This window comes from Vipera berus (genome assembly GCF_964194415.1).
Source record: "Vipera berus genome assembly, chromosome: 5".
Taxonomy (NCBI): Eukaryota; Metazoa; Chordata; class Lepidosauria; order Squamata; family Viperidae; genus Vipera; species Vipera berus.
The window spans coordinates 41,506,506-41,533,043 of NC_138207.1; the positions used below are offsets into that span (position 1 = coordinate 41,506,506).

The following is a 26,538-nucleotide window of genomic DNA, read 5'->3' on the forward strand; positions in this document are numbered from 1 at the left end:
GGGTTACATCGTAGGGCAGCCAGGCAGCGGAAAGAAGCAGGCAGGCAGGGCACGGAGGTCCGGAGACCTGCCGACGTTTGGGGAGGTTTGGGGAGGTGCGCGCGCACCTCCCCAAACCTCCCCAAACTTCGGCAGGTCTCCGGACGGCGGTGGCTTGGGAGAGGTGCGCGCAATCCTGGAAGCACCGAAGCCTCGGCCGCGCGCAAGTCCTCGGTAAGCTCCGGGCGGTCACTTGCTTCGCGTCTCCTGAGGGAAGGGGGGGCGACTGGAGCGGGCGTGTTTCCTCGCCTGCTGGGCGCCGCGATTTGCCCGGGGAACGCGCGGGCCCCGAATAGCAGCGTGGAGCGAGGAAGCGGACAGCCAGGGCTTCCCCGAGAGCCGCGGCCACACAGGGTATTCCTGTGTATTCAGGCTTGCAAAATGGCGGATCGAGCCTCTGCTGGCGGCAGAGGCTTGCAGAGCGCGGATCCAGCCTCCGCTGGCGGCGGAGGCTTGCAGAACGGCGGATCCCAGCCTCGGCTTATACTTGAGTCAAGAACTTTTCCCAGTTTTTGGGGGTAAAATTAGGGGTCTCGGCTTATACTCGAGTCGGCTTATACTCAAGTATATACGGTATATGCCTGCTTATTAGGGCTTTCGGGGGGGCCCAAGCGGCATTATTACAAAGTATATTCTTTATTGATATATGGCATATTTCATTTTTTTTCCTTTTTTCAGTCTTTTTGTGTTTGACTTCATTAAGCTTTTTTCACTGGAATATAATACCTTTGTGAATATATTGACGTTTCACTAAATATAGTCAGATGACATCTTTGGTGTTCACACTTCCTTGACAGTAGCATATTCTATAGCAGATAATGTAATGTAATCAATTTTTACAAGATTATATGCTGGATTTGTCTTATAGTCCAGTTCTCAAAGCAATTCAACTTTTCTGAAAAACATGTAGTTGGTTGGTATCTGCCCAGTTTCTTTCCACTAAAAAATTCCTTGCTATCTGAAAAAGAATATTCAAATATAACAGATGACTTTTTATTTAAAAGTTTTACGAATGCTATCCTCTCCACATCCTCTGAATTACTATTATTATTTTGATAAGCCATATTTACCACAGTTTGAGCAAAACTCTTGATTCCTATGTAAGTTTGAATAAAGATAATGCTTCCAGAACAAAGTGATGCATAGCTGTAATGGTCAGAGATAAGCATTTACATCGTGCAAGTGTTTATCCTGAAGTCCTGATCACAGGAAAGAAGCACTGGCTTTAAAGCATCTGCTAGAAAGGACACACAACATTTAGAGTCATGGCAAAACCAAAGGATTTAGCCATTTTTTTGCATACTTAAAATACTGGATGCCCAATTAAGTATCAAGGACTTAACATCAGAATCGGAAAAACTGAACTTTTTAAGTGTTCTACAACATTGTATTTCCTATACATCACTGAATCACTTAGCTTACACATAATTTTGTCAGCATTTTTAATCAAATAGGTGAAGCTGGACAAAAACACATTTTCCCACCAAACTAGATCATAGAAATAAATATTTTTAGACTGTAAAGTAAAATTTATTTTCATGCGTGTGGTAATTTTAACAGAAGCAGGAAATCCCAAGTTACAAATGGAACTTGCTGCAAACCAAATTAGTAAGGGCCAGATATTCCCATCCATCCTGAGATAAACACTGATCTGGATCAGAGTTCTATAAATAATCAGCAAAAAAGTACATAATTTTTAACCACAGTCATTAATCAAACAATGTTCACATTATGGAAGGAAAATTTTACCTATTTCATGGCATAGTGGTGCTCCTGCACTAGATGTAGCATGATAGAGAGGCTAGAGCACCCACTATCTCAAATAATACTGTACTGGATTTTGCTGCTTCCTTATATAATTACATTGATGTTGTACCCTCCCTTCCATGAAGCTTTTATTTTTTAGAAGGCTTTGGAAGAATTCATAGACTGAAGGAAATCTTAAGTTTTGTAAGACGTAAGTGGAACTGTATTGCAAGTGATAATTCCCCCCCCCCCCATTAATTTCAAGTAATTTAGCAGAGGAAGAATGATGACAGCAAACACTTGGCTTCAAGCTTTTAATTTAAACATTCAATGATTTTCTTTTTATGAATTTTAACTTTTTATGAAATTCTGGGTTTGAGGCCAGGATTGTCAAACACTATTTAATGGAGAAGGAAAAGGAAGAGACATGAAGATACGAAGCTTAGACTTGCTCCAATATTGGAATATTAGGGAAGGCCACGATGCTAACCAAGTCAGATGCATCACAGATTTGGTCTGACAAAGGTATGAGTAAACAAGTCTAGGCATGATTCTTCCACCAGGAAGGCACTAGCAGGAGATGAAGTACATCCTCTTCCAAATGGTAAGTATTTGTCTACAAATAGACATAATCTATATGTGCTTACTTGCTATCTCTGCTGCCAGCCATTTTGGAAGGTGGAATAAGAGTTGTAAAATGCAGGCATGTACGTTGTTGATGAAAAATTATTATAGAACATAGTTCTAAGCACATGAAACACAAGATGTGCTTGTTTTTTTTTCTGTACAAAACCATCCATTCTCGGGAAGTCCAACAACACACAAAGTAGTGGGACTAGTGAAATAAATTTTGCTGATCCGGAAACAGTTCCTTGGATGTGCTATCGGTCCTCATGGAGTTCCTTTTTCTGCAAAGCTTGGAGTTTGTTTCCAATTGTTTGATGGACGACTTCTAAACCCTCTGAATCCAGCTCTTCTAGAAGTAACATGATGGCACTGAGGATATTATTCTGTTAATCAAGGAGACAAAAAACAAAATCAGAGCAGATCATATAATTAATTACTGTGCAGAAGCAGTCTAGTCCTCTTATTATTACTATAGGTAATCCTCAACTTATGACCACAATTGAGTAAAAAATTTTTGTTTCTAAATGAGACAGTTAAGTGAGTTTTGCACCATTTTATGACTTTTCTTGCCATAGTTGTTAAGTGAATCACTTCAATTTTTACATTAGTAACATGGTTGCTAAATGAACATGGCTTCCCAATAGACTGCTTGCCAGAAAGTCACAAATGGTGATTGCATGACTCTGGGACATTGCAACCATCATAAATATAAATAAGAGCCAGAAACATCTGAATGTTGATGACATGACTGGGGGATGCTGGAACAGTTGTGTGAAAAACGGTTCATAAATCATTTTTTTTCCAGTACTGTTGTAACATTGGTCCCTAAATGAATGGTCATAAGTTGAGGACTACCTATACCTCACTTCTCCTCCAATCTGTTCTCACATATTTAAGCAAATTATGAATAAACTGAATTTCACAGAAGATATATTTATCAATGGCACAACACAATTGGAACAACTATGGCAAAAGAAAGCAAACAAGGTATTGAGAGTAATAGGGCACCAATTCCCAAAAAATCTTGGCTACCAACTTGAACGCCATTATTGACATCATCACCATCAGTCAATTGCAAACAGGAGATGTACTTGGAACAGCTTACATCCTGCGATAACTTTTACCACCATCAAACAACATCATCCCTATCCCATGTCTTTGGGAAGGACGATAGATAAAAATGCCAAAACCAGTCTAAACATCTGTGACTGTGCAATCAACTTGATGTATATGAAGGTGATGATTTTGTCAGTGTCAATGATATTCATGTGCTCTAGATGTTTTGGGATTGTACCCAAGGTGCTCTATTACAACAGGTGCTATCTTTGCTTTCTTTTGTCACAATCATTCTACCTGTATTTGCAGGTCCTTGCATGTTGTTATTTTCTCCAGTTCTTTCTTTTCTATTTGGCTGTCTCCAGGTACTGCCACATCCACTGTCCAGACTTTTTTGTCTTTCCTATTGACAACTTAAGTCTGGGGTGTTATGTGGCAGGTGCTTGTCTATCCCAGAGCACTTTAGTTTCTTCATTTTCTATTACTTCTTTAAGTTCCCACCAGTTCTTGCTGGTAGGTAAGTGGCATTTCCTGCAGATATTCCAATGCTCTATTGTTGCTACTTTGTTATGCCATTGTTTGTAATGAGTTGTTGGTCACTTTTCTTTAACTAGCTTGAATTACCTGTAAGTAGCCTCTTTGTAAAGACAGCATTTGTTTCTGTTGCTGTCTTCTCAATTCTTTCACTAACAATGCAGCTGAGCAAGACTGATTATTACCTGAGTTTTATACAATTGTTTAGTCCAAGACAATACATCATATGATCCAAAATATGGATTTTTGGGGTGGTGAAGACTCTTATACTCACCCATTTCGTCCGGTTACCACCTTCTTTGGGTAAAAATGTATCTTTTGGAACAACAGGCTTCATACCAAGCTGCTCACGGATTTTACTGTACAAGAGGAACATAAGTAAAAGAATGACCTAATTCAAGGTTCTATTAACATGTAACCGGCAAGGTACTATATTTAAAGAGGGGCACATAGTTGCACACAAAATTAAAAATTTCTGCATACTTAAAAATCATAGCATCACTACTCATATTACGAGTTGTTTACACGAGAGAAATATTTTTTTTCTCCAGATTGAACCATATGTTGGACAAAGCATTCTACATAAATTAAGTCCAGAAAATAAATGCTAACAAACAATAGAGCTCGGCTCACTTTGTCTCTTCAAGGCTGAAGTTCATGAGTTCATTTTCTGTTGTACATTCTGTCGTGCTGGACTCAGTGTTAGAGTATTGGCAGCAGCTGTCTCCATCTGTTTTAACTGGGGATGTTGTTATCTCTTCTCCTTCCACTAATGCATGTGACAGTTCTTCCTCTGTCACCACTACAGAAATCAAACAAAAACCAACAGGGGGGAATATTACTTATTTATTCTTACACTGTTTATAATCCATCCTATCCCAGAGGACTCTCAGCAATTTATAGCAATAACATTTTTTTAAAAAAATATTTCAAGCAGATTCGTTATAGCATTTGCACTTATAAAGCACCACATAGTGCTTTACAGCACTCTGGGCAGTTTATAACGTAAGCATATTTCCCCCAACAATCTGGATCCTCCTTTTATTGATCTCGGAAGGATGAAATGCTTAGTGAACCTTGAGCCCCGTCAGGCTCGAACTCCAGGCTGTAGGCAGAGTTAGACTGCATTACTGCACTTTAACCACTGCATCATCAGGGCTCTTCATATTAAATTGAAGCCTATAGAATGTTTGATATAGTCCTATATATTATATTTGATGTATTTATTCATACAAGGTTCCTTTGATTATAAAACGTTTGGCTATATACCACTCTTCCAACATAGTTAATTTTATGAATTGATAAGTGTAGAAAAAATTCTTCTTTCACATTTGAAACTAGGAATATATTAAAGAATGTATTTATCAAAAAATACTGTTCCATTGATAAACAGGTACTGAATTTTATAAAATATTAGAGAAGGAATAAAGTATGAGGAGCCAAAATTTGTTGCCACTTTTTTTTTAATCTTCTGAAGTTTAAATATGCATTTCAACAGCAGATAATTCTTTACACAAGGCAAGAATAGTATAGGCTTAATTGTAAACTAACTGACAGAACATTGCTACTCTTTTGAGCTCCAGAAAGACTGGGGGGGGGGGGGAAATCAGCCTCATTTTCTCTGAGGACTAGAGATGATATACTGGGGTGGTCCGCAAACGGTTCAAAGGTTGCCCACCAACATACTAAAGAGCTATATAAATCCAACAATGCTGAGCTTCTGTGCACTTTTTCCTGACGAGTTGTTTTCAATGAAACAATTAATACCCTCCCATCATTAGTTCAAAGAAATATTAATTCAAAGTTAAATCTCATTTTGCTACACAATTCTTCTTAAGCTTCTCACACACCCTGCCAAGAAATGTGCTGCTATACACACTTTTATTGTCAAGCTTGTGGAGATTGGGAAGATTACGCAGAACTGTCATTCTGTAGCGATGGTGGTCAGAGCCACAGCAGGGATTCTCAGACATCCAGAGGATTCTCAGGCGGGGCAGTTTTTTCAAATGGAACAGTTCATGGAGGCTTGAAATACAGTTTTTCCTGAGGTAAAGCTCAGTTAGCTTCTCGCAATGGTTAAAGGGTTCCAGACTGGAGATGTTATTTGCACTAGAGAAGAAAACAAGGGCAGCATTAACAACTACAATTCTTCTAGGTCAGCTGAATAAACATGTTTATGCCCTTTCTTATGGTTCTATAGAACACCTGAAACCATGAACAATAAGAGGAGAAATAAAAATAACTAGACCATTACATTTATATTGTCCATTGCATTTTCAACATTTTGAAACCAGAACTATAGCATTGGACTGCACACACGGATATTCAAAATTACTCATTTCCTAATACAGTACAAGTCTTGATTGCTATTATTACTGAACCTAGGAGTAGAGATTGGGTAAGTAACTAAAAATGCGTTGAATAAAAAGAAAGTAAAAGACGGTAAGTCTGGGATCCAGAGTACAGAGCTATGATAATGTGCACCTATGAAGTAGAGAGAGATCAGGGATCAAAAATAAATTCCTGAAATGATATGTACATACACCTAGAGACAGCAAATATATAAAGAGATAAATGAGAGTGTTCAAAATGATTTGAATGATGGATTGCTAATTTGTACAGTTGTTGAAATGAAAAATGAAGATCTGTAATTCCTTGTGATCTGGTGTTATTAAAAAAATAATTTAAAGCATAGAAAAGAGGGTACAGTATGGCTGGAGGGGTAGGTTAGGCACATAATGTAGAAACATGAGACTACACATGCATGATCCAAAATTGAAATAAACCACTATACGAATTTCCACTGAACAATTATCTATAGATACAGCTAAAGAAACAATAATCTATAAAGGTAAAGGTTCCCCCGCACATGCGTGCTAGTCGTTTGCGACTCTAGGGGCCGGTGCTCATCTCCGTTTCAAAGCCGAAGAGCCAGCGCTTGTCCGAGGACGTCTCTGTAATCATGTGGCCGGCATGACTAGACGCCAAAGGTGCATGGAACGCTGTTACCTTCCCACCGTAGTGGTCCCTATTTTTCTACTTGCATTTTTTACGTGCTTTCAAACTGCTAGGTTGGCAGAAGCTGGGACGAGTAACAGGCGCTCACTGCTACGCGGCACTCGGGATTCGACCCGCCAAACTGCCAACCTTCTGATCGACAAGCTTAGCGTCCTAACCCACTGAGCCACCACGTCCCATTACAATTATCTATAGATACAGCTAAATTAGAACTTAAAAATGATACATGAAGACACAATGATTGAAGAAGTACAATGCCTGAATGCTTAAGAGATAATAAGGATTTCCTTTCAGGTTCCATGCTGAAAGAAGGACCACTGATTTCCCTTGGCTTTTCTTTAGGCAGCCACCATTCTAATACACACCTGAATGTGACCACCTCAACATTAGGAAGCTCATGGCAGATTGATATCTATATGATTAAAAAGGAAAAAAAAAATATTAGCAAAACCAGTCTTGCAAAGAGAAGGAACAAATATATGTAATTAACTGATTGATTAGAAATATCGTATTTAAGCATCTGTAACAGAAGCACCATAGTACAACAGATTCTTATGTCAATTGAGGGCAAAATGCACTGAACCCAAATATTTGATGGATTGATTGAACTACAGAGATCAGTTGAATTAACAGTTTTTCGATTTCAAAGTAATTACATTATTACTGGGTGCTATTTTTCAGAATTTCAAGAACAGTATTGTTTAGTGTTTGTCAACGTTGGTAACTTTAAGATGAGTGGACTCCTAGAATTTCCCAATCAGCTGGGGAAGGCTGAGACCTTCTGGAAATGGAAGTCTATGCATCTTAAAGCTGCTATGGTTAAGAAACTGCTCTGGAATATAAAAGCAGGTGGTTTTTTTTTACCTTGATATGAGGGGGATTGAACCTTTTCCAAACAAATATACATTATATGCGTTCCTGAATGACTGTTCAGATATACAGTGCAACTGAGAGTCCACTTAAACTCTCTGTCAATCAAGCAAGGTAAATCACAGTGATATAACACTTCAAAATGATGTAACAATCCTCTACCTCTTCTCCCTGGCCGTTTCAGCATGAGGTACTTGTAACTAAAGGTGGCTCAAAATTACACCACTGCCAGCTCCTCAGCCCTCTAATAACTATATTTTTCCAATGAGAAAGAAGCAAAGTACCCACTGATGAGTCTTTGCTTCTTCCCTGGCTTTAGTATCTTGATTTTATTCAAGTCAGAAATTCACAATCCTCTACTGGGAACAGATTATGAGAGAGAACCAATACACCAACAATTATTTCCATTTCTTACATATTAAAAACTTAGAAATGGTACTTACATCTGAGATACGGCTTCCCCTAAAAAAGAAGAACACATTTAAAAGGCATATATAAAATAGTACATTAACTAAAGCAATATTCACACTGAGGAAGGCCATATATGGCAGAATAATTGGAGCCCTCCACAAATTTATTTTATTTTATTTATTTATTTATTTATTTGTTTTTATAAACCGCCCTTCTCCCGAGGGACTCGGGGCGGTGTACAGAGTAAGGTAGGCAAACATAATGAAACAGTACTGAAAAAACAATAAACAAAACAAACTGGGACCCCAATTAGAGCTATCAGGTATCATATCAAAAATGCCCTTTGTCCTTTTAGTGAGCCTGTAAAAAGGCAGCATGGTCTACGTATGACCTGCTATATAAATTTTCTTGACTTCTCTGCCTATGCTCCTATGTGCACAGATACCATTCCATTTAGCTAGGCCAACAAGTGCGTGCATGATAATGGGGGAAGAGCTATTTTCCCAATATTTCCAGGGGAACCCCACATTTCTGGAAAGACGTTAAACAGAAACAGGGTCTACAGACAACAGAGCTGTAATCACAGTAGAGCAGCCACTCTAGTCCTTATCCCCAGGGAACCTATAATTTGGAATGAATGAAAACAAAATTCTCTATTCTGACTGATTTTACAACATATTATGTAACAATTTCGAAAGTAAGACATTTCAGACAGAGAAAACGACAGGTGGGATAAGTGTAGGATATTTCTGGATGATAACTTCAGAATATTTTTGGAAGGAAATGGAAGCACCGCAACTGTTGAGAAAAAGGAAAATAGATATAGTAATGGCATATATGCTATCTAATACCAAAAAGAAAAGTATGGAAAAATATTTTTAAAACGAGCTAAAAAATTCTTATAAACAGTCTCCAGCTGTCAGGAAGATAATTAGGAAGAAAGTATGGCATCAAGTAATCTTTTCCACAACAGTAAAAATTTTGTTTCCATCTCAAAAATGCAACCATGGAACTCAAAAAAAGGAACAGCTGAGTGATGGTCTATGTACACAATAGTTTATATTAATCAGGCTGTGTTTGACTAAATTCTGAATAGATTTAGAATCGCTCCATATACAGTGCTAGACAGGTCCAGATGAAATCAGAATAATGTAACTTTACCCTTTTGAAGAGATAAGTGAACCCAAGGTAATTTTTTTTGGCCATAGCTCCCCTCTGGATGGATCAAAGTCAAGTTTTACTACCTTTTTTTATGCCACACACTTAATCTATGAATGCAAGGGAAAGAGAAGTGGTGAAGGAAAACCGAAAGATAGAAAAGAGAATAAAAAATGACCTGATAATGAAATGTGATTTTTAATAGTGCAAAACACAAAATACTCCGAACTGGCAAATAGTACCCATCTCAATTACTAGTAATCAGTATTTACATAGTGGCTTTAATCGTTACTGGGATGGAATGCTTTCGCTTTTCAACGTCTCTGGATTTAGGAATCAGAGACGATTGAATTTCAGGGATTCACTTTTTGCTGGGCAAAGCCTTTATAATAATTCTGCAAGGCACACTGTTCTCACCACTAGACCTCTCGACACTAGACCTCTTGGTGCCCGTGAAGAAGACAACGGAGCAAATTAAAAGCGAAGAGCAGAAGCTCTCCAATCCTTGTCCGAACTACAGCGACCAGCATCCCAGCCGCCACGGCCAGTGGCGAGGAACGCCGGGAACTGCAGTTAATATGAAAGGCCACCATCTCCCTCCTCCTCACCAGCAATTCAGCTTGCGGACCCCTGCAAGGCTCGTAGCTTTCGCTCGAGACAGAACTGTTTTACGAGTCAATTTCATGGTCCCCGCACAACCATCGGACTTCTCGCGCCTCTTAGCTAAGGTTGGCTTGGAAATTTCCGACGCGTTTCCCACGACGACTCCAGGCGCAGGCGCCATCATCTCCATCCCACTCCCAGCGGAGAGTGACAACCCGAGGCGGAACTTAACTACCTATTCCCGCCCCCTCGTCGTCGCCACGCCCTTTAACGACGGCGCACAAGCCTGAGCAACCACCGCAGGGGCGAGGTCGGTTGCGGCGATCCTCGGAATTGAACCGGGCAGGCGGGAAGTCGTGGCGCTTCACGGCGGGCTTATCCACCGAACTGTTGCCCGTGATAGCTTCCCACCTTACTTGGGCATTAGACCAGCGTTTTCCAACCTTAGGAACTTGAAGATGCGTGGACTTCAACTCCCAGAATTCCCCAGCCAGCATAGCTGGCTGGGGAATTCTGGGAGTTGAAGTCCACGCATCTTCAAGTTCCTAAGGTTGGAAAACGCTGCATTAGATTGCTTGAGCTTCACAATAATTGCACCCGCATTTGTCTACTGTCCTTCGGAGTGGGGCTGATCGACGTTCGGGGATGGACCTCGTATTTTTCATTACTTGAATATTTGCTTCCCCCCCCTACTTTTATTCAACCTATTGTCTCTAAAATAAAAACTAGCACATCTGGTTTCACCCATTTGTGCTTCATTTTCTTAACACTTACGTCGTAGTCTGGGTCACAAATAAGAGGCAGACTGCATGCAGCAGTTGGTATGGATTGGTAGAAGCATAATTAGCAAAAATTGTTAAGCCTCATGCGTAAATAAGATTAAGTAGTTTTCCTTAAGGAATGACCGGATGAACTGCCCAACATCTAATTATGCATAATCAAGTTGTTTTTGACCTGGTAGATCAGGGGTGTCAAACTCAATTTCACTGTGGGCTGCATCAGCATTGTGGTTACCCCGGGGGGGGGGGGAGGTATTTGACCTACTGGGTGGGCATGGTCAGTTCTATGGGGGCCTGGGCAGGAGTGGGACAGATCTGAGGGTCTCTGGCAGAAGGAGAAGGGATGGGGAAAGTGCCAAAGTATGGTCCGCTGGAGGAGCCTCACTATTCCTCTCAGGCCATGTGGAGGGGGGGGGTGTTGGATGGTGGCGCGGAGGTCAAATGCCCAGCCTAGCCCTCAAGCACCTGCAGCACCAAGCCAGCCCCACTTCTCCAAGGGAAGTGTACTTACCTCCTCATCAAGGCTGCTGCTGCTGTGCTTGCTCTCCTTAGCTAGGTTGCTCTTGATGGGTACAAGGGCAAAGTCAAGAGGAAGACCCACTCCCTCTCCATGTTAGGAGACCTGGCTTTGTATCCAAAGCTTCCTTAGCAATAGCATGGGAAACCCCCCAGGATAGGCCAGGAGGAGGGGGCAAGGGGATGATGAAAGGGCAACAGGGTAGGACTAAGGCAGGACTTCCTTCAGACCTTCCCTCTCCTTCCTTTCTTCCTTGAGAGTGGTGGGAAAATATTTGAGATGAGGGAGGGAGAAAAACAGGCAAGAAATGCAGCTGGGGAAGTGTCATCCTTTGTGAGGAATGAAGAAATACACCATCACCTGGAAATGGCCAGCACATGGCCCTCGCCTACTTCACATATCCGGCTTGGTGGGCTCTGGCGGAGGGGATGCCATGAGCAGCATGAGTTGATGCACGGCTTACCTTAGAAGATCATGTAGTAGCCGTGACCAGGGGGGCTTTTGCACAGGTTCGCCTGGTGCGGCAGTTGCAGCCCTACCTAGACCGGGATGCCCTGTGTACGGTCACTCATGCGCTCGTGACCTCTCGTCTTGACTATTGCAATGCTCTCTACATGGGGCTTCCCTTGAAGACCACTCGGAGGCTCCAACTGGTACAGAATGCGGCCGCGAGAGTTGTCTTGGGAGTTTCCCGGTACTCCCATGTTACACCTTTGCTCCGCGAGCTGCATTGGTTACCAGTTGTCTTCCGGGTGAGGTTCAAGGTCTTAGTGATGGTGTTTAAGTCCTTACATGGCATGGGTCCGGAATACCTCGGGGACCACCTGCTGCCGGCGTCAACTCCCCTCCGCCCCGTGCGTTCCCACAGAGAGGGCCTCCTCAGGGTGCCTCCAGTCAGAGAATGTCGGCTGGTGGCCCCCAGGGGGAGGGCCTTCTCTGTGGGCGCTCCGGCTTTGTGGAACCAGCTGCCGGTTGAGCTCCGGATGGCACCGGATCTCCGCTCCTTCCGGCGCGGGTTAAAGACCCATTTATTTGAACAAGCTGGCCTGGCCTGATGGGGAATCACTTAGGGTTTTAATATTTATATATATATATTATTGTTTTTATTGTGGGCAATAATTTAATTCTTTTTTAACTTTTGTACTTTTGTAGTTTTAAGATATGCCCTGTTCACCGCCCTGAGTCCTTCGGGAGAAGGGCGGTATAAAAATTTAATTAAAAAATAAAAAAATAAATAAAAATGTTACCTACGCAGTGCTGCCCAGCCCCCAGCCTGCCCAGTTTTGGCAGGCAGTGGGGCACTCTCCTCACAGTGCCGAGAGGCTGAGCCAGGTGGCATGAATCTGAAGAGAAGCGCAACGCTGCCCAGCCCCTAGACTTCCCGAAGTAGGCAGGGCCATGTGCTGGCCACTTCCAGGCGATGGTGCATCTCTTCATTCCTCACAAAGGGTGATACTTCCCCAGCGCGCACCCAGGGGGTGGGGCCGATGCGGCAGGGGCTGGTCACTCGCTGTTTCCAGATGCCCTTGTGGAGCTAAGACTGAATGCGTTTCAGCATAGATGGCCACCATGAAATTGTACATTGGCTCCCAACCGGCTGGGGCCAAGGCAGTGGGGGCCGTTCCCTCACTGTTTCCAGGATGGCTTCGTGGGCCACATGAAACCACTTCATGGGCCGGATCCGGCCCCCGGGCCTTGTGTTTGATATGTCTGTCATAGATTTTCTTCAAGACTCCTCATAGTACCCCTTAATGCTTAATCTGTTCTTTCATGTCTCCCAATAGTGCACTGAGTGCGTGTAACAGCCCATCCACCTTGTTGCTGGCTATTTTCTTCTTCCTTTTCCTTCTGCTTTTCCCAGCATTGGAGCTTTTTTCCAATGAGCTGAGTCCAAAGTAGGATAATTTGAGTCTGGTCATTTGTGCCTTGAGTGAGAACTCTAGATTGATTTGTTCAATGATCAGTGAGTTTGCTTTTTTGGCTGTTCATGATATACTTAAAAGTTTACTCCAACACTATGATTCAAAAGCATCAATTCTCTTTCTATCCTTTAAATTCCAACTTTCATTTCTACAGAGTATTACAGGGAATACCATGGCGTGCATATTTCTGATCTTTGTATGTTAGACACATCACAGCATTTGAATATCTTTTCCAAAGTCTTCATGGCTGGTCTACTGAATGCTAGTCTGCAACATGTATCTTGACTATTTGTTCCATTGCTGTTAATGATTGTTAAAGACAGAAGTACCATATATTTTTTCCCCACCATGTTCTTGGACTTTTAGTACAAGGGCTTGCAGATCCTTTGCATTTTCAGTTACCAGGGTAGTGTCAAATTATTGATAGTTCTTCCTTTAATTTTAAAATCACCTCACCTTTTCAATCCAGCTTCCCTTACTATATATTCCATAAATAGGGTGAATAAATAAGGGAGAAAATGTAGCCTTTTTACACTCCTTTGCCAACCTGGAGCCAATCTGTTTCACCATGTTCTGGATTGTGGCTTCCTATCATGTATATAAGTTTTTCATGAGGATAATGAGGTGTTCTGGGATTCCTAGTGTTGTGGCCCCGACCCCCGCGCCTGTCCTAACCGAGGACGAGGACTTTGAGGATGATGGGGAGGAACTGGCAAGGTCTCCCTCTCTGGGGCCCTCCTCTGGCAAGGCCTCGGTCTCCATCGGGAGGCCGAGAGGAGCAGCCGGTGCTCGAACAGCTGCAGCAGTCTAGCGAAGATGAGTCATGGCTAGACCCTCGAGAAAGACGCAGGGCCAAGCGTCTGCAGCAACGTATGTTGGGTAGGAGGGTCAGGGAGTAGCTGAGTCATTGAGCCACACCCCATAAGGTATAAAGGGGGTGTGGCTGCTCAGAACTTTGTGACGAACAATAGTTTAAACAACTTCGGGTGACATCTTTGGAACTCTGGTTCTTGTTTGAAACCTTGGTCTGAATTCTTGGCAATGCTTCTGTATATCTGCTAATGGACTCTTTGCTTGGACGTTATCTCATTTCAGCTGCAGTTTGAGGTAACGAACTTATGTTGCTGCTAAGACCTTATCAGTAGGCAATTAATTAAAGCCTGTAGCATTAACTCTTGCGAGTCGTGCCTGCTTGTCTGTCTGTGCTCCGGGAGGGGGGAACAGAACACCTAGTTTTCTGAGCATATTCCACAACCAAAGGCTTTTCTATAATCCATGAAGTACATACCGACTTTTTTGGATATTCTTTGGCTTTTTCAATTAACCAGTGTGCATCAGCAATAACATCTATTATTCTTCAGGCTTTTTTAAAGCTAGCTTGAGCATCTATCATCTCTTTTTCCATTTAGGAATCTAATCTGAGTTGGATGATCCTAAGCATTATTTTGCTTCCATGTAAAATTAAGGATATTGCATGATAGTTTGCACACTCTATTGAGACTCCTTTTTTGTATTGGAATATATATTGAACTCTTCCAATTGATTGGCCGCTGTATTATTCTCCAGATTTTCTTGGTTAGAACCATGGCTGATTTTTCTTCTGTTACTTGCAATATTTCAGTGGATATTCCATCAATTCTTGTTGCTTTCTGACTTAGTAATAACTGGAGTGCTGATCAAATGTTACCTTCTAGTATTAGATTCTTGTAAGTAAACAATATCTTGTAAGGTATCTTAGATGTTGATATATTTACTATATAGTGTTTCAACATACTAGTTCAATCTTCCTTTGATCTTCTTTAAAGCAGTTGTTGTTGTTAGCTGCGAAGTTGTGTCCAACCCATCGCGACCCCATGGACAACGTTCCTCCAGGCCTTCCTGTCGTCTACCATCTTCTGGAGTCCATTTAAGCTCACGCCTATTGCTTCAGTGACTCTATCCAGCCACCTCATTCTCTGTCATCCCCTTCTTCTCTTGCCCTCAACCTTTCCCAGCATTAGGCTCTTCTCCAGTGAGTCCTTCCTTCTCATTAGGTGGCCAAAAGTATTTAAGTTTCAACTTCAGGATCTGGCCTTCTAAAGAGCAGTCAGGGTTGATCTCCTCTAGGACTGACCGGTTTGATCGCCTTGCAGTCCAAGGGACTCGCAGGAGTCTTCTCCAGCACCATAGTTCAAAGGCCTCAATTCTTTGGCGCTCAGCCTTTCTTATGGTCCAACTTTCACAGCCATACATTGCAACTGGGAAGACCATAGCCTTGACTATACACACTTTTGTTGACAGGGTGATGTCTCTGCTTTTTAGTGTGCTGTCTAGATTTGCCATGGCTTTCCTCCCCAGGAGCAAGCGTCTTTTAATTTCTTGGCTGCAGTCCCCATCTGCAGTGATCTTGGAGCCCAGGAAAATAAAATCTGTCACTACCTCCATTTCTTCCCCATCTATTTGCCAGGAATTGAGAGGGCTGGATGCCATGATCTTGGTTTTCTTAATGTTAAGTTTCAACAACAAGAGGCTCTTTAGTTCTTCTTCACTTTCTGCCATTAGAGTGGTATCATCTGCATATCTTAGGTTGTTGATATTTCTCCCGGCAATCTTAATTCCAACTTTTGATTCATCTAGCCCTGCCTTTCTCATGATGTGCTCTGCATATAAGTTAAATTGGCAGGGTGACAGTATACAGCCTTGCCGGACTCCTTTCCCAATTTTGAACCATTCAGTGGTTCCGTCTGCAGTTCTCACTGTTGCTTCTTGGCCCACATATAGGTTTCTCAAGAGACAAATAAGATGGTCTGGTATGCCATCTCTTTAAGAACTTGCCACAGTTTGTTGTGATCCACACAATCAAAGGCTTTAGCATAGTCAATGAAGCAGAAGTAGATGTTTTTCTGGAACTCCCTAGCTTTCTCCATGATCCAGCGTATGTTGGCAATTTGATCTCTAGTTCCTCTGCCTCTTTGAAATCCTCCCTGTACTTCTGGTAGTTCTCGATCCACATACTGCTGGAGTCTAGCTTGTAGGATTTAAGCATAACTTTACTAGCATGAGAAATGAGTGCAATGGTGCAGTAGTTTGAACATTCTTTGGCACTACCTTTCTTTGGAATTGGAATGTAAACTGATCTTTTCCAATCCTGTGTCCACTGTTGAGTTTTCCAAATTTGCTGGCAAATTGAGTGTATCACTTTTACTGCATCGTCTTTTTAAGATTTTGAATAGCTCAGCTGGAATACTGTCACCTCTACTAGCTTTGTTGTTGCTCAGCTTTCCTAAGGCCCGTTTCACTTCACATTCTAGGATGTCTGGCTCAAGGTCAGTGACCACCTCATCGTGGTTATCTGGGACGTTAAGCTCGTTCTTGTATAGTTCTTCTGTGTAATTTTGCCACCTCTTCTTAATCTCTTCTGCCTCTGTTAGGTCCCTGCCATTTTGGTCCTTTATCATGCCCATTTTTGCATGAAAAGTTCCCTTCATCTCTCCAATGTTCTTGAAGAGATCTCTGGTCCTCCCTATTCTATTGTTTTCTTCTATTTCTTTGCACTGTTCATTTAAGAAGGCATTCTTATCTCTTCTAGCTATTCTCTGGAATTCTGCATTCAATTGGGCGTATCTTTCTTTTTCTCCCTTGCCTTTCGCTTCCCTCCTTTTCTCAGCTATTTGCAAAGCTTCCTCAGACAGCCATTTTGCTTTCTTGCATTTCTTTTTCTTTGGGATGGTTTTATTTGCTACCTCTTGTACAATGTTGCGAACCTCTGTCCATAGTTCTATTGTCACCTCTACTGTATATTCAACAGGGATATGATTTAATTCATACCTGAGTGGCCTATTGCTTTTTCCTACTTTCTTCAGCTTAAGCCTAAACTTTGCAACGAGAAGCTCTTAGTCTGGGCCACAGTCAGCTCCTGGTCTTGTTTTACTGACTGTATAGAGCTTCTCCATCTTTGGCTGCAGAGCACATAGTCAATCTGATTTCTGTGCTGACCGTCTGGTGATGTCCATGTGTAGAGCCGTATCTTGGGTTGTTGGAAAAGAGTGTTTGCTATGACCATCGTATTCTCTTGACAAAATTCTATCAGCCTGTGCCCTGCTTCATTTTGTACTCCAAGGCCAAACTTGCCTGTTATTCCGCTCATCTTTTGGCTTCCTACTTTAGCATTCCAGTCCCCCATGATGATAAGGACATCATTTTTTGGTGTTAGTTCTATAAGGTGCTGTAGGGCTTCATAGAACTGGTCAATTTCATCCTCTTCAGCACTGGTGGTTGGGGCATAGACTTGGACTACTGTGATATTGAATGGTTTGCCTTGGATTCGAACTGAGATCATTCTGTCATTTTGAGGATTGTATCCCAGTATTGCTTTTCCTACTCTTTTATTGACTATGAAGGCTACTCCATTTCTTCTGAGGGATTCTTGCCCGCAGTAGTATACCTGATGGTCATCTGAATTAAATTCACCCATTCCTGTCCATTTTAGTTCGCTGATTCCTAAGATATCAATGTTCAGTCTTGTCATCTCTTGTTTGACCACGTCCAGCGTGCCTTGATTCATGGATCTTACATTCCAGGTTCCTATGGAGAAAAAATCTTTATAGCATGGGACTTTCCTTTCACCACCAGACACATCCACAGCTGAGCGTCCTTTCGGCTTTGGCCCAGTCGCTTCATTCTTTTCTGGCGCTACTAGTACTAGCCCTCTGCTCTTCCCCAGTAGCATATTGGACGCCTTCCGACCTGAGGGGCTCATCTTCCAGCGTCATATCATTTTGCCTTTTGGTACTGTCCATAGGGTTTTCATGGCAAAGATACTGGAGTGGGTTGCCATTTCCTTCTCCAGTGGATCACGTTTTGTCAGAACTCTCTGCTATGACCTGTCCGTCTTGGGTGGCCCTGCACGGCATAGCTCATAGCTTCATTGAATTACACAAGCCCCTTCGCCACGACAAGGCAGTAATCCATGAAGGGGTTAAAGCAGTTACTGTTTGTCAACTGATGTCTTTTAGCAAATTTGAGGTTGCAATCTCCTGAGTTCAAAGATCTTTTGAAAAGACTTAACTTGTTCGCTTGCTTCTATTTTTAATGCCTTTACAGATGTTGTAATACTGGTTCTTGTCTCTTGATAGTTCTCTGAAACTCTTTGTTAAGTTCCTCTCTAAGATTTTTGTCCTTCTTGGCTTTGGCCATGGTTTGTTCTGACATCCAGTTTGCTTTCTTCTCTTTTTTCATTTTAGGTGGTCTTTTTATGTTCATCCTCAACTCATTCTTTAAGTTTTTTCCATTATTCCTTTGGTTCTCTATCAATGAGGTTCAGAACTTCAGAGCGAGTCTTGATATTCTCCTTGAGCGTGTTCAGAATCATATTGTGAAAACTTACTGGCTTTCTCATTCTTTTTAGCTTAACTTGGAGCTTGAACATCAGCAGATCTGTACCACAATCAGCACCTGGCCTTGTCTTTGATGCTATAATTGAGCTCCACATCCTTTTATCAATAATGTAGTCAGTTTGATTTACATATGCTCCATCTAGTAATATCATTGGAGTGACAGAAATTGATAAATTGCTCTCCTGCTCCCTTTTGCTTTCCTAAGGGATACAATCCAACCTCTTTCCTCTTTCTTCTAATTTTGACATTCCAGTCACCAGTCACAAGAAGCTCATCTTGCTTGTATGTTCTGTCAATTTTAAATTGAATTTGATTATAGAAGTCATCATCCTTCTCTTCTTCTGCATTGGTGGTTGGAGTATTAACTTGAATCATCATCATATTAAAGGTTGTCCACAAAGTTTAATCAATTGATTGCATTGCAGCCAAGTACTGTTCTTGCAGTACAGTGTCTAACCACAAATACAACACCATTTATTCATTGTTGCATGTCGCAAGTACTTAAAATTTGATTTGACTGAAAGTGTCCAATCCTAGTCCATCTAAATTTGCTGATGCCTAAGATGACAATTTGTAGTCATTTCATTTCATCTTTTACTGTGTTCTTTTCTTACGCTTCTTATGTTCCATGTACCTACAATCCATGTAACCCTATCTTTGCAACTTTGGATTTTCTTTTTCTGTATGGCAACATCAATACCGTAACTAGACATTCCAAAAGCTTTAATCTAGCCATAATAAATACCATTAATATTCTGAAAAATCCTCAGCTCTTCATCCAAACTGAGGAGGCCATCAACCAGCATAATATTGTCAATTGTTCTATATTTTCTATCTATGTGATTTTCTTGGTAAAAATACAGTAGTTTACCATTGCCTTCTCCACACAGTATGATTGGATGCCTTTACCACTGTAAAGTAATCATCTGCCTCCAGCATCTTCCTATATCACTATGACCCAATATGGTAGGTGCTTTCTTGTTTTAGCTGGAAAGTTAGGATGACCTTCATGCCTTGGGGAACCCACTTGGGAATATATATGGTTGGCATACACTCCCATGCTCATTGCTCATCCCTCCCAGGGATACCTCCTCCCCATCACAATGAGGATGTGGGGGCTAGGGGGAACATCTAATAATATGTCTCTAGTGTACAATATATTCCACTTTTTCTCCACTAGTCTAAGCAACATACATAGGGATTTCTCTTTTTTATCAGCATAATTGAAACCTTAATGTAGAATGAGCAGAGATACTGGTGTGACTCTACAAGTAAAAACATATATACCTCTAAAGATTCAGAGATTGAGACGGTTTATTCATTATCTTTGCAAATGACTATACCGATGCTAATTAAGCTTCAAGGAGAATTACACAATTTTTTTAAATTTATAAAACAAAAATAAGACAATTGTGGCATTAAACCAATTGCAGCATTAAAAGTTCAAATTGTTATTGCTACTTATTAATGCCACATACACAGGAAATCTATGTCGGAGGATGAAAAGCTCTTTTTCTATTTTTTAAAAGGATAGTCAACATGCCAAATTCTTTTTTGGCCCAAAAGTGCTGGTGGGAATAACGGAACATGATAGGTTGCACTCAATCCTGTTTGCAATGTTTAGTTCATACTTCATTCTATGGCTTATGTGCACATTCTAAGTCTTAAGAATAAATTAATGATTGGTTTTTACTGGTGGATAATATTCAGCGTAGGTGTGCAGTTTTTAGCCTAAAGTCTTCCAAACAGTTTCCGCTGATTAAGTAGAATGTCCAGTTACTTCCTGTCCTTAATATGCTAACCTTTGTGGCAAGGTTTTATAGAACTCAGATAGAGCGTGGATAGGAAATATAGGGGAGTGCTAGATTCAAAATGCTTGTGTATCTGTGAGGTTAGGAGGTGAAGGAATTAATCCATATTTTGATCAGCAAACCATACTCAGAATCTAGAACTAATGCTATGTAATATAGCAAAACAAACTCATAAAGGGAAGTTTTCAGCAAATTTCCTGAAAGTCTGGAAATTCAGAACATTCAGTTATCAGAGAAATTATAAACTGTACTAAGTGGAGAAGTAAGAACTGTGGTACGTATAGTATGTATGTATATGATGGATGAATATTTGCCTCTCTTAAATATATTTAGCATTTATGGGTAATACTGACCATCTTTTACTATACACAGCTGTGGTTCCTCTGAATGTTTAGATATATTCACATGATATATTCTATATTTCCTTTTTTTTCACCAAAACAAGAATGTTTATGAAATTACATCTTCCAAGATGCAGATTGCAAATTAATACTGTAACGTGAAAGAAAAGAAGATAATAATGCAATAATATTTCTTATTTAATTTTGCCACTGATTTATCACTGATTTGTTTAAAGATTACATTATTAAAATGTATATGCTATTCTAGTTATTCAAATAGATGTTTCTTGGCATAATGTTGTAATGTTAGCTTCTGGCTTTTAAAAGAACTTGCTTACTCTTATCTCTCTCTTTTAAAAATATTAATAAATAATAAATGATATTTTAAAAAATGAAAACGTGATGTGTAATTATTTTAATTAAATTCTGTAAATACTGTAGTGTGTGTGTGTACACATACACTCATATATATGTGTGTGTGTGTGTGTGTAGGGGTGTGGTCTGTGGGTGGAGGTGTGCTCTGATTGGGTGGGGGGTTAGCTGTGTTCTGATTGGGTGGGAGTGTGTTTTGAATGGGGGCTGTGTTCTGATTGGGTGGGGATTTGTTTTGAGTGGATGGGCTGGTCTCAGCTGCCAGCCTTAGACCTGAACTGGTGAGTTGTGCTGCTTTTGTCTAAGGCTGGCAGCTGAGACCAGCCCATCCACTCAAAACACATCCCCACCCAATCAGAACACAGCCCCCATTCAAAACACACTCCCACCCAATCAGAACACAGCTAACCCCCCACCCAATCAGAGCACACCTCCACCCACAGACCACACCCCTCTGGCAGTTTAAAAAAGAAGAAAAAACAGCCACTACCACACACTTCTCCCAGAAGAACGAAGCTGAAGCCACCAGCCTGAGGATGACGGATGAGATTTCGTCGAAACATTGCCCTGATACCTCCAATTCTACGTGGGAAAAACCCGAATGACCAAAGATCTACATACAAGCACCCGCGAAAACCTCAGATATATAGGGTTTTTTTGAACACCCTGTGTTGAGCCAAATATGGGTCTTTTTTCTTTTTCCTGTATCAGCCCCCAAACTAGAGCCAAATCTTTTTGTACCAAATTTGGATTTTGCCTACGAAAAATTAAAGGGAGACTGATATAGCTATTTCAAGCTATTTCAAGCTTTTTTTGCTCTCATCAGTCAGCCACACCCTTCTGAGATTCAAACCTGGGTGTCTTCGTGTTAGGCAGTTGTTTTAACTTCTAGGCCACAGGCTCTTTCTCACTTTGCCTGCCGAGACTAGGGGAAGAGATATGTCTTAAGTGTTTGGTTTTTTTTGAACACCCTGTGTTGACCCAAATATAGGTCTTTTGTCTTCTTTTGCCTGTATCAGCCCCCATCAGCCTGTGGCCTAGAGGTTAAAACAACTGCCTAACGTGCAGATATATATATGTGTATATGTATACGTATATGTATATATATATGTGTGTGTGTGTGTGTGTGTACACACACACACACACATTTTTATGGCAGAGTTATGTATAAAGAAGCAAACAAATATTAAGATCACAAAATCAAACAACCTAACAAATATTACAATTTATGTCAACTCTAGTGGGGGTAATAATCTCTGGTGAGAATGCTAAGAGGTTAGTCTTAAAGGAGTAGTCTGTCTTTCTGCTTTCTATCCTGAATCATTCCCGTCCTATTTTCCGAGCTGATTTGCTCTTTTTATACAGAAGAAGCTAAACACAGTTATTCATCCTGTGGAGATTATTATTGTATTTTTGGAGGAAAGTAATTTACTAAAATTTACTAAAAGGGATGCGGTGGCTCAGTGGGTTAGGACGCTGAGCTTGTCGATCAGAAGGTCGGCAGTTTGGCGGGTCGAATCCCGAGTGCCACGTAACAGAGTGAGTGCCTGTTACTCGTCCCAGATTCTGCCAACCTAGCAGTTCGAAAGCACATAAAAATGCAAGTAATAAAATAGGGACTATTGCGGTGGGAAGGTAACAGTGCTCTGTGCACCTTTGGCGTCTAGTCATGCCGGCCACATGACCACAGAGACGTCCTCGGACAAGCCCTGGCTCTTCGGCTTTGAAATGGAGATGAGCACCGGCCCCTAGAGTTGGAAACGACTAGCACGCATGTGTGGGGGAACCTTTACTTTACCTTTTAATTTACTAAATACCAAAAATAATTGTATTTTTGGAGGAATGCAATTTATTAAATATCAGTTTACTAGATGAAAAAGGAGAAAGCTTTGAGAATGCATCCTAAAGAAGGAATAAAAATGTTATCCCAGAACATATTATATGCTAATCTGTTCCTGAGCATCTTCTTACATATTTAGGACATAATTTAATTTTATTATAATCATTCTGAGAGAAGCTACATTTGAACAACTTAGAACAATTTGAATTTAGCCACCTTTTTGTAACGTTCAATCAAAGAATCAAAGATAGTTTGCTTTCTCTATAAAGCAAAGCAAACGAGTCATTTGCAATTCAGCCTGGGAAACTCAATTCACTTGACCTGTCCATCAGGCTTCTGTGAATGACTAGGAAAGCTTCTGCAGTGTGATTTGCTGGCAAAGTGCAGCCCCCTGGATTGCTGCCTCCTCCTCCTCCTTTTAACTGCAGTTACTTCAGAAAAGCTCCTGTGGACTCTTGGCATTATTCAGCAATAAGGTGATGAGTTTACAGCATGAAGCAAAAGTGTGTCCTTCACAACTAATTGGCAAGGAATATGTGAGTAAAATTGGGATTGGATGGATGCTGTTGAAAAAATATATACAGCCATCTGGGTTGTTTTCTGTTGCATATTTTAAGATAGTGGCCTGAAGCATCAAAAGCTGGGAATGTATGTTTCAGCCAGGGCTTTTTTTCTCATAGAACACTCAGAACGGAGTTCCGGCACCTTTTTTGGATGGAACCTTGTAGGGTAGGCAAGGCGGGATGTATGACGTGTGAGTTCCGGCACCTTTTTCTTTTACAAAAAAAGCACTGGTTTCAGCCATTCTAGTATAAGTCAGACCCAGGCTGATCTGACAGTGCAAAATTGCTTAGTAAGTGTTCTTTCTGTGCTGAGATATTCTGCATTGCAAGGTCAAAAGAAATCCTTATCACATTTTAAGCAAAGCTTGCTGTGTGTGTTGCATATGCAAGTGGACCTATATGCACATGCATTGAGTTATTGGCCATAAATTTGAGTGGAATCAATAGTGCTCTTTATTTTCTCCTGTTAAGTTGTGCATAAATTTGTGCATGTGTTTAATATAACATTCATAAAGTGCATGGTTTTGCAGCTTGTGTTTAAAGAAAATTAGCATTATGATCACAAGGAGCTTGTTCCTGATATATCTAAGACAAAGAAAATTCAGATTGGCTTCTGCGATGTTGAACTAAGTTTTTTAAGAAGCCACTCTGGAATAATTACAGGATCTTATAATAGGTCTGCAGCTTGGTACCAGAATATGTGTGTGTGTGTGTGTGTGTGTGTGTGTGTGTGTGTGTGTGTGTGCAGAAGGCCTTATTCCTAGCATCTAAATAAATTAAGGAAATAATTCTGTCTGAAACCCTGGGGAACCACTGGTATTTATGGGCTTGATAGATCAGTTAGCTTACTTGGTCTGGGGTACTTTCCTTTTTGTATTAACATTATATTTAATTTAATTTAATTTAATATTTGCATTTGTATACCGCCCTTTCCCTGAGGACTCAGGGCGGTTTACAGGGAATTAAAAATCAAAACAAACAAAAGTTAAAACCAATTTAAAAAGCATTAAATTCACCCTGTATATTAAAACCCCAGTTAAAATTTTCTCCTCAGCCTGGGCCCGAGAGCTCAAAGAGCCAGGTCTTCAGGCCCCGGCGGAATGATCGGAGGTCGGGAGCAGTCCTCAGCTCTACCGGCAGCTGGTTCCAGAGGGCAGGCGCTCCCACTGAGAAGGCCCTATCCCTGGGTGTCACCCGCCGGCAATCTCTCACCGGCGGAACCCTGAGCAGACCCTCCCTGTGAGAGCGCACTGGGCGAAGGGCGTTTGATGCCGGCAGCAGGTGTTCCCTCAAATAACCCGGACCCAGGCCATGTAGGGCTTTATAGGTGATAACCAGCACCTTGAATTTCACCCGGAGGGCAACCGGAAGCCAATGCAGCTCGCGGAGTAGAGGTGTTACATGGGAGTATCGGGAAACCCCCATTACAACTCGCGCGGCCGCATTCTGCACCAGTTGAAGCCTCCGAGTGGTCTTCAAGGGCAGCCCCATGTAGAGAGCGTTACAGTAGTCCAAACGGGAGGTCACAAGCGCATGAGTGACTGTGCGTAGGGCGTCTCAGTCCAGATAGGGACGCAACTGGCGCACCAGGCGAACCTGTGCAAAAGCCCCCCTGGTCACGGCTCCTATGTGATCTTCAAAATTGAGCCGTGAATCCAGGAGGACGCCCAAGTTGCGAGCCCTATCAACGGGGGGTAACACCTCACCCCCCATCATTAGAGGTGGAATAACTTGGTTAACCCGAGACGCCGATATGCACAGCCACTCAGTCTTGGCGGGATTGAGACGAAGCCTGTTTCTCCCCATCCAGACCTGAACCGCCTCCAGGCACCGGGACATCACGGAGAGGGCATCACTGGGTTGGTTCGGGGTGGAAAGAAAAAGTTGGGTATCATCAGCGTACTGGTGATACCCCACCCCAAAACCACGAATGATCTCGCCCAGCGGCTTCATGTAGATGTTGAACAGGAGGGGCGAGAGAACCGACCCCTGAGGGACTCCACAAATGAGAGACCTCGGGGCGGATCTCTGCCCTCCTGTCAACACCGACTGCGAGCGGCCCTGGAGGTAGGAGGAGAACCACCGTAGGACGGTGCCTCCCACTCCCAACCCCCTGAGACGCCGCAGCAGGATACCATGGTCGATGGTATCGAAAGCCGCTGAGAGATCTAATAGGACCAGGACAGAGGAGCAACCCCTGTCCCTAGCCCTCCAGAGATCATTCACCAGCGCGACCAATGCCGTCTCCGTGCTGTGTCCGGGCCTGAAGCCCGATTGGTACGGGTCCAGATAATCAGTTTCCTCCAGGAACAGAGGGAGCTGATGCGCCACCACACTCTCAACAACCTTCGCCAGGAAGCGAAGGTTGGAGACTGGACGATAGTTGTTTAAAACAGCCGGGTCCAAAGCAGGCTTCTTGAGGAGGGGTCTCACCACCGCCTCCTTCAAGGCGGCAGGGAAGACACCCTCCTTCAAAGAAGCAGTTATTACTGCATGGAACCAGCCTCGTGTTCCCTCCCGAGCCGCATAAGCTAGCCAGGAGGGGCACGGATCCAACAAACAGGTGGTGGAGCTCAGTCTCCCCATGATCCTGTCCACATCATCAGGGGAAACAGGGTTGAACTCAGTCCAGATAACGTGCTCAAGACCGCCTGATTCCTCCACATCAGACTCTGCCCAGTCAGAGTCCAAGCCGGTCCGGATCCGAGCGATTTTGTCCGTCAGATGATGACTAAACTCCTCGGCTCGTCCCTGCAAGGGATCCTCCCTCACCTCCTGGTTAAGGAGGGAGCGAGTCACCCTAAACAGGGCGGCCGGGCGATTATCTGCGGACGCGATAAGGGCGGCAAAGTAGTTAGACTTCGCCGTCCTTATCGCCGCAAGATAAGACCTTATGAAGGTTCTTAACTGCAATCGGTCGGATTCGGATCGGCTGGATCTCCAACCGCTCTCTAGA

At 42.2% G+C, this 26,538-nt stretch overlaps 2 protein-coding genes across 2 annotated transcripts in view; one reads left to right on the forward strand and one right to left on the reverse strand.

Moving 5' to 3' along the window:
* The window catches only part of PFKL (phosphofructokinase, liver type), an 81,706-nt gene that overhangs the window by 44,948 nt on the left and 10,220 nt on the right, over positions 1 to 26,538 (forward strand). The window lies entirely within an intron of this gene.
* Positions 1,551 to 10,197, reverse strand: CFAP410 (cilia and flagella associated protein 410). The gene is made up of 7 exons (XM_081330013.1): positions 10,068 to 10,197; positions 8,334 to 8,352; positions 7,386 to 7,432; positions 5,882 to 6,111; positions 4,636 to 4,804; positions 4,277 to 4,361; positions 1,551 to 2,795 (listed from the first exon to the last, which is right to left on the reverse strand). The coding sequence occupies exons 1-7, from the start codon at positions 10,142 to 10,144 to the stop codon at positions 2,667 to 2,669; spliced, it is 756 nt and encodes a 251-aa protein (XP_081186139.1). The 5' UTR covers positions 10,145 to 10,197; the 3' UTR covers positions 1,551 to 2,666.

Bases quoted from the DNA above. Each gene is read 5' to 3' on its own strand.
- CFAP410 (XM_081330013.1), bottom strand. From the start codon at position 10,144: ATGAAATTGACTCGTAAAACAGTTCTGTCTCGAGCGAAAGCTACGAGC. The intron at 4,805-5,881 runs GTGTGTATAGCA...TGATTTCTGTAG, and splicing joins CCACAAGCTTGACAATAAAA to TGGTGACAGAGGAAGAACTG. The intron at 4,362-4,635 runs GTGAGCCGAGCT...CCTCTTGTACAG, and splicing joins TTCAGCCTTGAAGAGACAAA to TAAAATCCGTGAGCAGCTTG.